The sequence below is a fragment of the Cucurbita pepo genome, chromosome 14 (genome assembly GCF_057944985.1).
Source record: "Cucurbita pepo subsp. pepo isolate OVF chromosome 14, ASM5794498v1, whole genome shotgun sequence".
Taxonomy (NCBI): domain Eukaryota; kingdom Viridiplantae; phylum Streptophyta; class Magnoliopsida; order Cucurbitales; family Cucurbitaceae; genus Cucurbita; species Cucurbita pepo.
Window position 1 is genome coordinate 12151076 of NC_141811.1, and position 17008 is coordinate 12168083.

At 33.9% G+C, this 17008-nt stretch overlaps 2 protein-coding genes across 2 annotated transcripts; both read right to left on the bottom strand.

Annotated features, from left to right (window-relative positions):
* Nucleotides 1-82: 82 nt before the first annotated feature.
* On the bottom strand, nt 83-2892 carry LOC111810151 (putative calcium-binding protein CML18). The gene is made up of 2 exons (XM_023696738.2): nt 1630-2892; nt 83-516 (listed from the first exon to the last, which is right to left on the bottom strand). Exon 1 carries the CDS (start codon nt 2130-2132, stop codon nt 1641-1643), a length of 492 nt encoding a protein of 163 aa, XP_023552506.1. The 5' UTR covers nt 2133-2892; the 3' UTR covers nt 83-516; nt 1630-1640.
* A 1763-nt stretch (nt 2893-4655) lies between these two features.
* Nucleotides 4656-7260, bottom strand: LOC111810152 (Plastid-lipid associated protein PAP / fibrillin family protein). The gene is made up of 3 exons (XM_023696739.2): nt 6627-7260; nt 6164-6359; nt 4656-5116 (listed from the first exon to the last, which is right to left on the bottom strand). Exons 1-3 carry the CDS (start codon nt 7202-7204, stop codon nt 4805-4807), a joined length of 1086 nt encoding a protein of 361 aa, XP_023552507.2. The 5' UTR covers nt 7205-7260; the 3' UTR covers nt 4656-4804.
* Between the last annotated feature and the right edge of the window lie 9748 nt (nt 7261-17008).

The following is a 17008-nucleotide window of genomic DNA, read 5'->3' on the forward strand; positions in this document are numbered from 1 at the left end:
TCTAAATAAGCAATAGAGACGTCTCTAAATAAGCAATAGAGACGTCTCTAAATAAGCAATAGAGACGCCTGCCTCAAAAGTATTTTAACAATATTAGCTATAACATAGATTTCAAAATGTTCGAAGATCAAAAATTTGTTGGGAATAACTAAAATGAAATTAAACAAAATTTCGAAAAAGAAAAAAGAAAAAAAAAAAAAGAGGACATGAAAGCATCAAACTACCACCACCACCATACCATATTGAAAAACTGGAATTGGAACTAAAATCCTTCACAAAAATCCCAGCAGTGTGTTTGGTTTGGACTCCAACTTTATAAACAGCCCAAATTTGAAACCTAACATAACTTGAACTCTCGAGTCTTTTTCAAGCAAAGAAATAGGTAAGAGATTCAGACTTGATCAACATTCAAAACTGAACCCATAAACCATTTTCAATTTCTTGACAAGATCGTCATGTTGGTTACAGTCATCTGCCGTCCAAATATTTTACCCATTTGCTGTGTGTTTCCAGTCGCTGCAAAAAGATTTACAGGCACACACCTTAGTTTTTCATGCTCAAATTGTTGGCACTAGTTTCTATAACACTGCTAACATTTTTGACAATGCATGATCCAAGCTGCATTAATCAATTAAACCTTGTCGAGAATTTCTAAACAAATCATTTATAGACCAAAAGAAACTTCTACCGTGGTAAAAGAATAAGCTACTCCTAAGCAAACACGCTAGATAGGAAAGGGTTTCAATAGGGACTGACTTCGTATGAGATCCCAGATCGGATGGAGAAAGGAACGAAGCATTCCTTATAAGAGTGTGGAAACCTCACCTAATAGACACGTTTTAAAATTCGTGAGGCTGACGGCGATATGTAACAGGCCAAAACGGTGTCTGCTAGCGGTGGGCTTGAACTGTTACAAATGGTACCAGAGCCAGACATCGAGCGGTGTGCGACTGTGGGCCTCCAAAGGGGTGGATTGTGAGATCTCACACCAGTTGGAGAGGGGAACAAAACATTCCTTATAAGGGTGTGGAAACCTCTCCTATTAGACACGTTTTAAAAATCGTGAGGTTGACGGTGATACATAACAGGCCAAAGCGGACAACATCTACTAACGGTGGGCTTGAACTGTTACAAATGGTATCAGAGCTAGACACCGAGCGGTGTGCGACTTTGGGCTCCCAAGGGGGTGGATTGTGAGATCTCACACCAGTTGGAGGGGAACGAAACATTCCTTATAAGGGTGTGGAAACCTCTCCTTATTAGACACGTTTTAAAACCTGTAAAGCTGACGGCGATACATAACGGGCCAAAGCAGACAATATTTGCTTGCGGTAGCCTTGAATCTTACAAATACTCATGGCCGATGCAGAGCTGACGGTTGATAAGGTGTAATGGACAACTAAAGATATGGCTTCAAAGCTCTAGATTAGTATAATCTAAGATGCAAATTTTATGCTAACAATAACAGAAGTATATGGTTAACATATGCAGCAAATGTATGCTCAGATATTCTAATCTCAATGTCATATACTGACCCAACATGTGAATCAAAATCCTTTATTAACTCCTAGAACTCAATTGAAAGAAAATTGCAGCAAGTTTTCCAGTGAGAGAGAGAGAGAGAGATACCAGCAAAATGATCAAGCCCAGGAATTATCAAATGCAGCAGAAGTAATTGCCTGAGAGAACTCTTGAAAATTGATTCTGCCATCGCCGTCGGTATCGGCTTCCCTGATCATTCCGGTGAGCTCTTCCGCCGTGAGAGCGTGGCCGAGTTTGGCCATCGAGTGAGCCAACTCCGCCGCAGTGATAAACCCATTCCCATCTCTGTCAAACATCCTAAATAGCTGCTTTAATTGCTCCTCTGTGTAAGGGCACTTCGCCGATACCAGCTCCGGCTCCGCCAGAGCTACGAACTCCGAAAATTCCACTAATCCATTGCTGTTCGTATCGGCCTTCATTATTAAATTCTCAAGTTGATCCGGACTCGGCTTCAAACCAAGTGATCGTAAAAGCGATCCGAGTTCGAGTTGAGTCAAACTCCCGTCGTTGTTCCGATCGAACGACCGAAAGATTTCCCTCAACTCTGCAATTTGTTCGTCGTCTAACTTAATCGGTTGCTTGTCGCTCATGTTAATAAACAGAGCCCTAATTGCTTCAAAATTACTGTAAAACCTAAATAAATCCCCAAACAACAATCTATCTCCGTTCGCAACAAAACTCGAATTCCAAATCTCAACCAAAACCTAAAAAATGGACAATCGACATTCAATTACCAATTTACCTCCAGTTCTTCTTCAGTAGAATCGGAAATCAAATCCTCAAGTTCTTAGGATTTTCCGCCCTGGATTCACCCAATCCACTCCATAAACAACAATAACACAAATACCTCGAATCAGGATTCGCCAAAACAAAAACGAACTGTAAATGTTCTGATTCCTGTTTTCTGAGCGGCTTTTTGAGATCGAGATCGAGATCGAACGATCCGAAACGAGCACCAATGTCGTCGTTCTTCGTCGGTGGATCAACCGGATCACCCGTGAATATTCTAACTCACCGAAAAACCGGATCCATAAGAATTTTGACAAGAACAAGAAGAATCGAAAACAGAGAAGTTTAAAACTTATTTTTATTTTTTATATTTTCCATAAAAAAAAAAATTCCCGGAAAATTATTCCAAAGGGAAAATCCGATAGAAAAGGCGGGAATTTCGTGACAAAGTCGCACGTCTTTTAAATGCCGACGTGTACTGTTCCGTTGGGAGTCCTAGTGTCGACTACTTTTTGAAATAATTTTCTGTGGATCCCCTGCGGGCGTCCTTACCTAAAATCGTTACACCAAGATGGAGGCAACCAATCGCGTCTTGCCACGTCAAGTAAGAAAAGTTTATACACTTTTTGGTTTTTTTAGTTTTACTTTTCAATTATCAAGTTCAACAATCGGGCGCTACTGAATAATGCTCGAATTGACTATTTGAGTTCTTTTGATTATTATGTTTTCAAAACCGTTATTTGAGTTCTTTTGATTATTATGTTTTCAAAACCGTTATTTGAGTTCTTTTGATTATTATGTTTTCAAAACCGTTATTGTTTGCAAGATTCTGACTCCAATTATTTAATTTTGTTTCCAACAAAGAAATTCTGACTCCAATTATTTAATTTGTTTCCAATAAAGAAATTTTAATACAATATATATATATACGCGCAAAAGCACCGATGCTAAAATGAACAAAAACGAACACAAGTTGAATTTTTTTTTTTTTTTTTTCCTTTAGTTTGTTTATATTTGGTTATTAAAATTTTAATTAAGCATATTTAAAACCATATATAATATAAAATGGCCACAACTAATTTGAATTTATTTGAAAATTTGATTATAAAAAAAAAAATACGAATACGAACATGAACACTTGAAAGGCTTAATGAAAAAAGTTGTCTAGCGTGGTAAAGAGCAATTGATCTATGCAAGTACTTTAAGAAGAGACCCTTTATTATTTTGATTGAAAATCTAAATCTTCTGCATATCAAAGCAAAAGATACGAAGAACAAGAAAATTTGACGGTCTAACCCAACTACATTTGGTAGTTGAAGAAACTCGTAGGAGATAAAATCATGCACCTTGACTATTGTCACCAGGTAAACCATATGATCTTACTACCTAGTTGTCGAGAATTCTCGATGGAGATTAAATCACGTACCTTGACTATTGACTATCACTATTCTCACAAGATAAATTGTTTGACCAAATATATTTTGGACGAAACTCGTTGAATATTAAACTTAACTTAGGTAGGTGGTCACCATAGTTTAAACCCATTCTAAGTTATTTGTTATACTCATATGATGGTTAACTCGATAATCCTTCAAACATGCCATAGAGGGGTAGGGTGGAGAAGAGCATTGGTCCCAAATGATAGGGTAGAGTCAATTGCCCAAGCTAATATGGGCATCACTAGCAGATATTGTTCTTTTTAGACTTCCCCTAAAGGTTTTTAAAATGCGTCTACTAGGTAGAGGTTTTCACACCCTTATAAAGAATGTTTCGTTCTCCTCCCCAACCAATATGGGATTTCACAATTCACCCCTTTCAAGGCCCAGAGCATCGTGGCACTCGTTCCCTCTCCAATTGATGTCATTCCCCTCTACAATCGATATGGGATAGAGGTTTCCACACCCTTATAAAGAATGTTTCGTTCTCCTCTCCAACCAATATGGGATTTCACAAGTCACCCCCTTTCAAGGCCCAGCGTCCTGGCACTCGTTCCCTCTCCAGTCGACGTAGGATCTTACACAAAAAGGCTAATTCTAGGCAGGGAGTGAAGGACGCCAGTAAGCCAAGTAGGAAATTGTTTAGCATTTTGGGAGAGAATCACACTCTTAAATGCCAGACAACGCAGTAGAATTCTTTTTCTTTCGGCAGTAATCGGAATAACGAGTCGGTTTTCTATCAAATATTGGCAATCTTTGTATCCTATGGCTACAACTGATTTATATTTCAAGAACAAAGATCAACATTTCTACAGATTCAGATAGACTAATGCAAGTACAGATCATGCTCACACATTTATCAGAATTTTGAAATGAATGTCCATACCAGATGCCGATTTATCCTTCTCCTTTTTATCCCCTTCACAAAGTAGAAATTAGTAAGGAAGATACAAGACTAATAAGGTAGATGCATGACCATTATATCTTCTGTATCATACTCATTTAGAAAGTAGTATTGTATGACCTAACATCAAAAATTAAGCAATTACATGCCAGACTCGACGCGTTTTTGTACCATTACAGAAAGTACCTGATTTTCACTGATCTAGTAGAGCGCTCCCTTCTTTAACAAGAACAAAAAGACCACCATCACCCCTTGAGATTCGAAGATCTTCATCGAGGTATGTAATAAGTAGCCAGGACCTGTTACGATCACCTGGAATGGGTATCTTGAGGGGAGGCTGACCCGAAATGACCTGGAATAGACTCGCTATTGCTTGCTGTATTGGATCGAGAGTTTGTTGCACAGGGGATAGATTAATTTTCTGTCCAAATATATCTATATTTTCTGGAAGATCAAGCCTTGACTTTATCTCAGGAGGTTGCAGAATACCTTCTTTGAATTGAACCTGAACATAACTCGGTGAAGACTAGTCAGATTTAGAATAACAGGGAAAGAAGTATTCAGATTGTTCGAACATACTTGAACACGTGTTCAATAGAAACTCATCGTGTACAGAAACTATGGCTCGACCATTAATCATAATCAAGCAGATAATTTACACGAAGAAACAAACACTGCATTCAAGTTCTACTAACGACTTGGCACACGTATATTTATTGCATCTAAAACGTTTAAGCCTGGAAGAAAGGATTTTGCAAAATGAATTAGAATTCTTATTGTTTTTGTAAATCTACGCCCACCCCGAAAGTCCAGACTCTAAAGACATCAAGGTTTTTCTTTATAAAGCAGATAGGGTTTTCGTCTTGGTGGTGTCTTAATCACGCGGCATTCTTTAGTAACTACCACCTTCCAATGATTATGAACAGTTGGAAAGCTTATACTTAGTTTATCATGAGTCGGGTTCCCTCTTCCCCTAGTCCTTAGGCTGTTCCTGTATTTTTTTTTTTCTTTGTTAAGAACAAAAATCTCTATTAAAATCACTCGAAGATTCAATCACGCAACTTCAGGTTCGATGTTACTCAAAGACCACAGGCCTTAGCCAGCAGGCTTGATTAGATATGTTTATTGCTATTCCACTAACTAGACTGTTACAAAGAGATTGAAGTTGAGAAGATGCACCAACAAAAACTAACAATCTAATCATGGGTCACCTAGTTTGTTTCGAATTCATGGGACAATATTCCTATTTCTTCTCTAATCTTTTAGGAAAAAGGTTATGTCGTTTCTTGCTCCTTTTCTCGACGAACTCTCTGAAATGTCTGCAAGTTTTGAACATAATAAACATGGCTCTTGTTTCATGTTTCAATGAATTCGTTATCTTCTTCGTTTAGAGGACACAAATTACAAGATTTATTCAAGGACAATATAGAGGAAACGAAACACCTTTGGTTTTTTTTCATACGAGGACCGAAAAAATTGTTGTCAAATATTCAAAAACACAGAACATGTAATTCTGAAAAAGAAAGACAAAGAGTTGTGCAAAGAAAAGCACCTGTATCCTTGAAGGAGTCCGAACTTCAAAGGCTGCAGAAGCACTGAAAGAAAATGTGGTGAATGGACTGGACAAAGTGATGGAGTTCACGACGGTAAGCGTATTTGAGTCAATTTCTTGAGTAATCTTCTCCACTTTCACTAATGGCAATGTTCCTAATGCTAAAAGCGGCAGAAGCTCGGAAAAAGCAGTATACCTAATCCATCATAGATCAAACATAGTATTCAGAAGCAGAATTCAACATTGTCGTTCAAATGTTAATGAACTTCGTTAATCAGAAGATGAGCTCTCTCTTTCAATCTCCATATTCGCATCTGAAGCTAAAAGCATATGGAATTCCATTTCGTGTGTTCTCTATGGTTGTTTTTTCCGATTGATTGAAGCCATAAATATGCATGCTAAGTGCTAATCAGGAGTCAGATTATAGATGAAGAACGAGTTTAAAATTCCGTTACGAACTTACACTAGAATCCAGTTACCATCGAGAAGTCCAGGGGCCTCCACCGGCGCCGGAGTTGGATTCGCCGCCTCCAATTGGTTCACAATCTCCAAAACCTCAGCTCTTTCCTCCAACCCAGCCCTAAATCCGATCTCAGTCCCATAAACCGTATCAACCAAACATCTCTTAAGCTCAAAAAGCTTATCATCCACAAACTCCTCACTCTTATCCTCAACCACAGCAGCTTTACCATTACCTCCATCAGCATAGCCATCACCGCCCCACTCGTCATCGTCCTTCGGGGGATCGAACTCCGAGAATCTCGAAAACGAAGAGTCAGGATCCGACTCAGCTTCTTCCCCCCACTCATCCGTGATCCCTGGGCGAGAACCGGCAGCATCTTCATCGCCGGAAGATGCGTCATCGGAGAGAGAGGAGCTCAGGCGAAGGGAAGGGAATCGGAGGGTTCCAGAATCTTTGCGAGGGAGATTGAAGGAGAGAAATGATGGAACAGAAACAGAAGGAAAAGAGGAGAAGAGTGGGAATTTAGGGTTGGCAGTGAAGAAGACGGAAGTCTTGGAAGAAGACAACAGAGAAGCCATTTTTGTGAGCTTATGAGTTCTGAGGCGTTCGAATTAACCACCATTTTCTTTTTCCTTTTTTCACTCAATATTTAAATCCTCTAATTAATCCACAGCCATAATTTTTCAGAACCGATTCTATTTTTATTATTATTATATTATATTATATTATATTATATATATATATATATACGATAAAACATATATGATATTTATTTTATATTTTCTGTCCTGAATTTTAAAAAATACTAGACACGAACATGAATGTTCATGGTGTTAGACGATCACGACTCTCTACAATGGTATGATATTGTCCACTTTGAGCCCTTAATTGAGCCTCGAGGCTCGACTCCCTTGAAGTCTTAGTCATTTTTTACTGCCTTCGAGGATAAGTTTAGGGCATGGCTCTGATACCATGTTTTTTACTACCTTCGAGGATAAGTTTAGAGCATGACTCTAATACCATGTTTTTTACTGCCTACGAGGATAAGTTTAGGGCATGGCTCTGATACCATGTTAGGAATCAGAGATTCTCCACAATATGGTATGATATTGTCCACTTTGAGGGCATGGCTCTGATACCATGTTAGAAATCAGAGATTCTCCACAATATGTTATGATATTGTCCACTTTGAGGGCATGGCTCTATACCATGTTAGGAATCAGAGATTCTCCACAATGGTATGATATTGTCCACTTTGAGGGCATGGCTCTGATACCATGTTAGTGGAATGATGTTGTCCACTTTGAGCATCAGTTCTCGTGGCTTTGCTTTGGGTTTCCCCAAAATGCCCCCATAGAGTTAGTATTCCTCACTCATAAACTCATGATAATTCTCTAAATTAGCCGATGTGGAACTTTGATCATCCAACACATGGAACTAATCAAACAAATTAACATATAATTTATATTTTAAAATTATTAGGTTTAAATATTATTATTTGACTCATAAACTTAAAAAAAAAAAATATATATATATATATATATATGGTGTTTTTTTTTTTTTTTTTAACTTCTTTAATTTCTTTTGAATTTTTTTTAACTTAAAAAAAAATAAATAATATTTATTTTATTTCCTAGATTTTTTCTAAATGTTTATAATTTAAAAAAAAATGTTTTGGTGGATGATAATAATTTTGGCTTTTAATAAATAGGAAAAAAAGAGAAAAAATAGCCGATGATTTTTATACATTTTTAAAACTCATTTATACCGTTGAGAAAAGAAAGGGAAAAATACAAAGTTGGGCCTAAATGGAACGTGAAAGCCCAAACGTTAGTTGGGCTTTTACGGCCCATTTGGATCGTAGCATTTTAGTATTAATAATAATAATATTATTATTATTGTTAGGAATTAAGAATATATTTGTTATCATCGAAATATTAATTAATAAATTAATTAAAATTTATTAATTTAAAATTACGCGCTCAGAAAGCAAACATTACCAACATTAAATATTATTAATTCTCGTACCAATTTTTAAAATAGAGTTAGTTTGTGAACCCGACAAAAAAAAATTGAACCATTTTTTTTTTCAAAAAATTGAGCTGATCCCAAAATCGAAAAATAAATAAATAAATCACTCAAATTATAATTTAAATTTAATAGTTCGAAAAATGAAAATGGTAACAGACAATTTCTGACAAAAAAAAAAAAACAAAACAAAACAGACAAAAGTACAACCACAAAGCCCACTACTGTCGGCCCAATAACTCACTTACAAAAAATAAATATTTTTATCCAATTAAATATTTAATAAATTTATATTTTAAGTATTTTATATGCCTTTAATAAATAATAAAATTAATAAAATTTCAGCCTTTATTTAATATTAATTTATATTTAATAAAAAAAATCTAAATTTATGGTATAATTTGCCTTTTTATTTTTTAAAATGAAATTAAATAATTTGAATTCAAATATTTGTTAAAAAAAAAAAAAGTATTTTATTTTTGTTTTGGAAGCTGAAAGAGGAAAGAATTAATGATTAAAAAGGATGAATATTCCTATGATTGAAAATAACTGAGATTTGTCTTTGACTTATTGACTCAATTTTGAATTTTTTTTGGACCGTTTCAACCTTCTTTATAAAAAGCACTATTTTTATTTACATCAAATCATTGTACTTTATTTACTTTTTTTATTTATTTTATTTTCTCTAATTTTCATAAATATATCATTCCAAGAAATAATTTCATTTTTTTTTTATTGAAAAATTAAATACTAAAAAAAAGTGCAATTTTGGTCAAAATTCAACTCTCAAATAATCCAATTTTCTCCAACTTTTAGGCTATTTTGTGTGGGTTTTTGGGGCAAAATAATGATTTGGGTAGGCCCCAAATGGTAATTTTACCAAAAAAGTGCAAAAATAATAATAATAATTATTATTATTATTATTATTTGAATTAAAAGGAATTTGAACATTATTCCTGAAAAAGAGCATAATTGATACAAATTATGGAAACAAATTGTTGGCAATGTACCCCAAAGGAGAAAAAAAGTTAAGAGAGAGAATTTAATTTTTTATTTATTTATTAATATTAAATACCCACCAATAATATTTAAATTTCAATTTAAAATTGCTTTTTAAAAATAAATTACATTTAAATTAATACATATTAAAATATTAAATATTTAAATTATTTTATTACCATAGAGTTACTCTCGTAAATTTATCAATTTTAAGCCACTAATATATTAAATAATTAAAATGAATAATTTTCTTTTTGAAGGTTTAGATATGAAAAGAAATGATATAATAATGTCAACTCCAATTTGTGGGGCTATGGGGGATTTTGATTTTATTTTATTTTATTTTAATTATAAAAATATATATTTTATAATGACAGGTGGAAAGGGTTTGAGGGGCTGCCTTTATAGGTTTATAATTATGCTATTATTTTTTAATTTGCACTGAAAAAGAGGCATTTTATTTATTTATTTCCTATAATTATAATATCCCATACCTCACAGCCTTTTATGGGCTTCTTTTCATTATTTAATTTTAATTTATTATCTTAAAAATTATAAAATCTCCCAATTTTAGTATATCGACGTCATAAAAAATAAAAAAATTAATTTTTAAAAATAAAGAGGTAAATTAAAATAAAAGGGTAAAATGGTAATTTATTTCAAAAGTTGGGTCCGGGATTAAGACGGTGGCCGCCTTCAGCCCTTAATTATAATATTCAGTTTTTTGACCCTTTCAAATCCGCCCCCACTCATATTTTTTTCATGTCTTTGACTAAAACGACGTGTCGTTTTGAATTCACCCTATGACTTTTCAAACTTACGTGTCGGCTGCTCTATTTCTTTTTCTTTTTCTTATTTAAATTACGGCAAACCAATAATTACAATATTTCAAAAATTTTATTTTAGCGGCAAATCTATCATTACTTGTGAATTCATAAATAAATAATTTTAGTATATAGTTTATTTATTAAATGTTGGTCTTATATTATAAAGTTGTTGGCCTACTAAACTAAATTAAATGTGAAAACAAATTTATACCAAAACCTCAGATCATTATAATTAATTATTTAAATTAAAGTTTTAGAACCGGAGACGTTCACTTAATCTATACGGTCGAGAATCCCTATATAAATGATGAATGTGGGTCGGAGTGAAAAAAGATTCTCCTCTGATACCTAAACGGGGTCGGAGATTCAAATTACATTTTTTATTTAATCGTAAAAATGTATGTTAATTACAAAATTATAATTTAAATATTTTGAAAATTTTAGTTTAATTTGACCATTTTTTTGTTTTTTAATTATTTAATTTAATATGACTTTTTCAACGTAAAAAAGACCGATAAGCCCTTCTCATAAGTTTTAATGACAAAATACTTTTTCTCTCTATAAGAACATTTCAAACAAAAATTAATAATTTGTCAACCGAACTATGTTTAAATTGTTATTTCGCTATTTTTTTTATAATAAAGTTTGACATTATTTGAGAAGGCCACGTGGAAGATTCTAATTGGTTATGACTTTGGACTATCAAGGAAAACACAAGTCTAATAGATCTATTTATTGGCCCACGCATTAAATAAATTTCTCATTATTTCAATTTATTGTAATTCCAATTAAATAAATAAATAAATAATTGTGTGTGTGCAATTTTAAATAATTTTTTATTTTGAATTCTTTTTTTTTTTTTTCTGATTTAGTTAAAAAAAATTAATAAATCTTAAAAGTTGCCTCACAAAATTAATTTGAAGTTACTTTCATTTAATTTAAAATAAAATAATAATAATCTCACTCGAGAAATAAAACAATACAATTATGTTTTTCAAATTTTATATCTGACATTATCCTATATTTTATGTCACATTGTCACAATCACACTTTTGATAGCAACAGACTTGCAATTGTGCGGCACTCACTCCCCAGCAACAAGTGAGTTAAGCCAATTCATTCTTGCCTTACTTAAACCTCTTACGGTGATACTTGATATCCCTGTCTTTTAAAAAATATTTAATTATTTTTAAATTAAAATTGGGATTTATATTAAAAAAAAATAATAATAATTTAAGAATGTTCTATGGATAATTGATATGGGCGTTGAAAATTAAAATTACGCAATCTAAAGTAAAAGCTACCATCACCAACGAACCATTACTGTCTATTTCCCAAAATTCTCATTTCCATAAATGGAGAAAATAAAAATAAATATTTAAATTTTTTATTTTTATTTTCCCAATAAAGATTTTACTAAAAGTCATCCAAAAGGTGTGTTACACTAGACTCCAACCCCATTTATTAACCTTTAAATATATATATATATATATATATATATATATATATATATATATATATATATATATATATATATATATTGAAAATATTTGATTAATCTACCGTGCCTGAAAGTTATCTTATTCATAATCAAATAAATTACAAGGATATAGAAATAATAATAAACGAAAATAACAATAAATGAAAAGATACTTATGGTAATAAGACAAATATCTAAATATTTATCATATAATAAAATATCAAATACGATATACATGATAAACTATAATTTATTGCTAAATATCCTTAATATATATATATATTTTTTTTAAAAAAAAAAAAATTAAGACATTATTTTAAAATGTGGTTTTTAATTATTAAAGAAAATGAGAATCCTAGTATAGTAATAAAAAAATGGAAAATAATTAAAAAGAAAAAAGGGATAAAGGTAAAAATAACTTTTTTGAAAGGAAGCAAAATTAGCATATGATTCAAAAAAAAAATTATTCCCAAGAATAAAAAAAAATTCAAATTTCTACGAATGCAAAACGAGTAAAAACAAACCAAATGAATACGAACAAAACTTATATTCCCGAGAAAAAAATGTTCTTAGAAACTTCTGGCAATTTAAACACGGAGAACGATTTAATCTCATTGTTGTTTTTTAAGCATTTTTTAGTTATTATATTATTAGGATCGCTTTCGTTCGGATATAGTTTTGAATCATTCATGTACCTCTCGTTTACTCGTATGTCAAACGTTAACGCATAAGGTAAAAAAAATATATGGTTTTGTAAAATTTTAAGGAACGGATACTCGAGAAGGATGTATCTTAATAAGTAATCAATGTCGAGAATTTCTTCTCGTTTAAGTTTATTTTTTTTAAATACGGGAAAGTTGAAAGTAGGGTTTGAGCTTTTACTTTTAGAAAAGCATAACTTTAATTTTCAGCTTTTTTTTTTTTTTTTCCTCTCCTTTTAATTTTATATAAAAATAAAATAAAGAAAATAAAAGTGGCCGTAAGCTCTCGATAGCCATAGCAGATATTGTCCTATTTGAGTTTTTCCTTTCAGGCTTTCTTACAAAGTTTTTAAAATGCGTATGCTAGGAAGAGGTTTCCACACCCTTACAAAGAATGTTTTGTTCCCCTCTCCAATCGATGTGGGATCTCACAGTCCACACCTTTTCGGGCCCTAACGTCCTTGTTGGCACACTGCCGGGTGTCCACCCACCTTCAGGGCTCAGCTTCCTCGCTTGCACATTACCCAGTGTCTGGCTCTAATACCATTTATAATCGTCCAAGCCCACCACTAGCAGATATGATCCTATTTGAGTTTTTCCTTTCCTGCTTCCTCGCTTGCACATTGGCTATGATACCATTTATAATCGCCCAAGCCCACCACTAGCAGATATTGTCCGATTTGAGTTTTTTCTTTCAGGTATTATCACAAGGGTTTTAAAACGCGTATGCTATGAAGAGGTTTCACACCCTTACAAAGAATGTTTCGTTCCCCTCTTCAATCGATGTGGGATCTCACAGTCCACACCCTTTCGGGCCCTAACGTCCTAGCTGGCACACCGTCTAGTGTCCACCCACCTTCGAGGCTTAGCTTACTCGCTTGCACATTGCCGTGGCTCTGATACCATTTATAACCATTCAAGCCCACCGCTAGTAGATATTGTCCTTTTTGAACTTCCCCTCGAGATTTTGAAACACTTACCCTTACAAATAATGCTTCGTTTCCCGCTCTAACTTACATGGGATCTCACATTCTCCCTCTCGACCATACGACAATGACAAGTAGCAGTTATGGTCGATGACTTTATCCCTATGACGATATTCTCTACATCGATACGACTGGTTTCCTCTCTGATTCCAACAACTTTCATTTCAACGTTGTGAGGTATGTGTTTAGTTCAAAATAATTGTTTGGTTGGAAGGGTTTATTTATTTATTTAAAAAAAAATTAAATGCAATGGATAATATATAAAATATAATTGGATAAAGTAGGTGAAGAGTATGATGTTGGGGTTCATGATTGAATATATATTTATATATTTTAATTTATTTTTGTGGCTTCTGATTGGCTTAGAGGACTTGACTCTTTACATGTAAGATTCCCCTTTTGGAATCATCCATTGGGAATATGACATTATAAATATTAATCTTTATTCTATTAATTTTTTAATCTCTCTTTTAAGAGAAATTTGATTTTATTTGATTTTCTTCGATTTAACTTTAATTTAATATCACTGACTAGACAGACAGATAAAGCTATTATCTGTATCAACAAGGTGCACCTTTCTTTTTTGTAGCTCGATCATAGGAACTCCATGATTAAGTGTGTTTATTACAGGGCATGCTGGAAGGACTCGTGTCAGTTTGTGAGGATAGCCTTCATTCTTAAAAGCGAGAGTAAGTAGTGTGACATGTCGTAGGAGAATGTCGGGGCCATCTAACATATGGGGCGTTGCAAATGACATTAGTACATAAGTACATGAACAAACGTAGACCATATCGGAATGTGAGGATCCCGAGGACACGATAGTTAAAAAATGCTTAAAATAATTGAAAATCACTACCTATACCAACAAAGAAGTGGTTTCGTTCTTCCTCGCTTCCCTTCATTTACAAAGCTTCTCATTGATAATGGGTGATGAACGGTATTCATATATACATATATATTTCAAAATTAACGTAAGAATTAAATCAACAAATTATATGTAACGACCCAGATCCACCGCTTGTCCTCTTTGGGCTTTCCCTGAAGGTTTCCACACCCTTATAAATGGTGGTTTGTTCTCCTCCCCAACCAATGTGGGACATCACAATCCACCCCCCCCCCCTTCGGGGCCCAGCGTCCTCGCTGGCACTCTTTTCTTCCTCCAATTGATGTGGGACCCCCCCAAATCCACCCCCCTTTGAGGCCAAACGTCATTACTGACACACCGCCTCGTGTCTACCTCCCTTCGGGAAAGAGGGAGAAGGCTGACACATCGTCCGGTTCTGTCTCTAATACCATTTGTAACGGCCCAGATCCACCGCTAGCAGATATTGTCCTCTTTAGGCTTTCATTTTCCTTTCGGGCTTCCCCTTAAGGCTTTAAAATGCATCTGCTGGGGGAAGGTTTTCACATCCTTATAAATAATGGTTTGTTCTCCTCCCCAACCAATGTAGGACATCATAATCCACCCCCCTTTGGGGCCAGCGTCCTAGCTGACACTCTTTCCTTCCTCCAATCGATGTGGGACCGCCCCCAAATCCACCCCCCGTTTGGGGCCAGTGTCAGTACTGGCACACCGCATCGTGTCTACCCCCCTTCGGGAAAGAACGAGAAGGCTGACACATCGTCCGGTGTTTGACTCTAATACCATTTGTAACGACCCAAATCCATCGCTAGCAGATATTATCCTTTTTGGGCTTTCTCTTTCGGGCTTCCCCTCAAGGCTTTAAAACGCGTCTGCTGGGGAAAGGTTTCCAGTTTCCACACCCTTATAAACGGTGGTTTGTTCTCCTCCCCAACCAACGTCGGACATCACATTATAAAACTAAATATATTAATTGATTTAATTAGCATCTTTTATATGATTTATAAAGTAAATAAATTGTACAAATTGCAATTATCTTAATTTTAAGGACATTGGCCTAACACATGTCTTGTCCAAACCTTTAATTAATGAAGTTTGGAAGCTATTCAAATAATTGAAGTTCCATTATGAATTAATTGGGATTAATTAGTGCTAATTAATTAATTGCATTACTTAGAGAGTGGCTCCCAACTCAATGTAGATTCCTTTTAGTACCTATCCAAACTCCGACTTTCATAACTATTTTATTATTTCGTATTTTATCTCCAGATTTTTAAACTGACATATTTAGTTTCGATGTTTGATTTTGTTTACTAATTTATTTATAATAAGCTGCATTAATTGCCACGTGATCGTTTAGTTAGGTTAATTCTAATCGAAAAAGTCAACTCAAAATCTCGAATAGTAACTGAGTCAAATTTCATATATTAATAATATATTTTACACGTTAAAAAAATAATTTAATTATTTGAAAGCTTCATCGTCACGAACAGTATTTCAAAATTTATATGCATAATTATTAAACATTATTGTTAATTCATTGGATCAAAACCAATTTATTTATTTGTTTTAATTATTATGAACAAATTGAAATTTATTAATTGCTTAAAAAGGGTCCCATTTAATTATTTGAAAGCTTAATCTCAACTATTTATAGATATGAGTCTACATCTAAATTTTTGAATACTTTTGACTTGAAGTGACATTAAATTTAATTTCATGCTCGAGATTGTAACAAAAATTTAGAATATGGGTTCGCTCTGATATTTTCCTACATACCCAGTGATATAACCATGTTAACTAATCGCCTCGAGTTGTAAGAGCTTAGATTGGTTGGAAAGGGAAACGAAACGTTCTTATAAGGGCTAAAACGGACAATATCTGTAACGAGCCAAAACAGACAATATCTGCTAGTGATTAGCTGGGCTATTGTAAATGGTATCAGAGTCAGACATGGGGGTAGACATGTTGATTTGAATTTTATGATTAAAATTGTAAAAATAAAATATTAAAAAAAAACAATATTTTTATATATTTATTATCGGGCAAATTATTTAACTGCTAATAATAGATCGGACGGTGGAGGAAGCGAGTGAGAGGGAGCAGAATCTTGATCGGGTCATCATGGTTTTCAAAATTTGAAGCAAAAGCAAAAATAAAAATAAAAATAAAAAAATCGGATGTGGGCCCCAGTGATAAATATTTTATTTAATTATTATATTTTTTAAAGGACATTTTGGACTCCCCCAATATATCCGCTTTGCCCCCGAAAAGCATCGAGGGGCCTTCATGTGATTTTGTACCTTTCACTTGGCATTTTCGTCAATTCCGGAACTTTCTAAAAATCACTTTGTTCTCTAACCCACGCGCTACTCCCTTTACTGCTTTTCAACTCGCCCTATTGTCGCTCAAGCGTCCCTCGTGTCCTTTCATCTGAGCGAGTACAGTAACGTATCTTACTCGCGACGTAGCGATTGTTTTTCTTGTGCTTATCCTCTC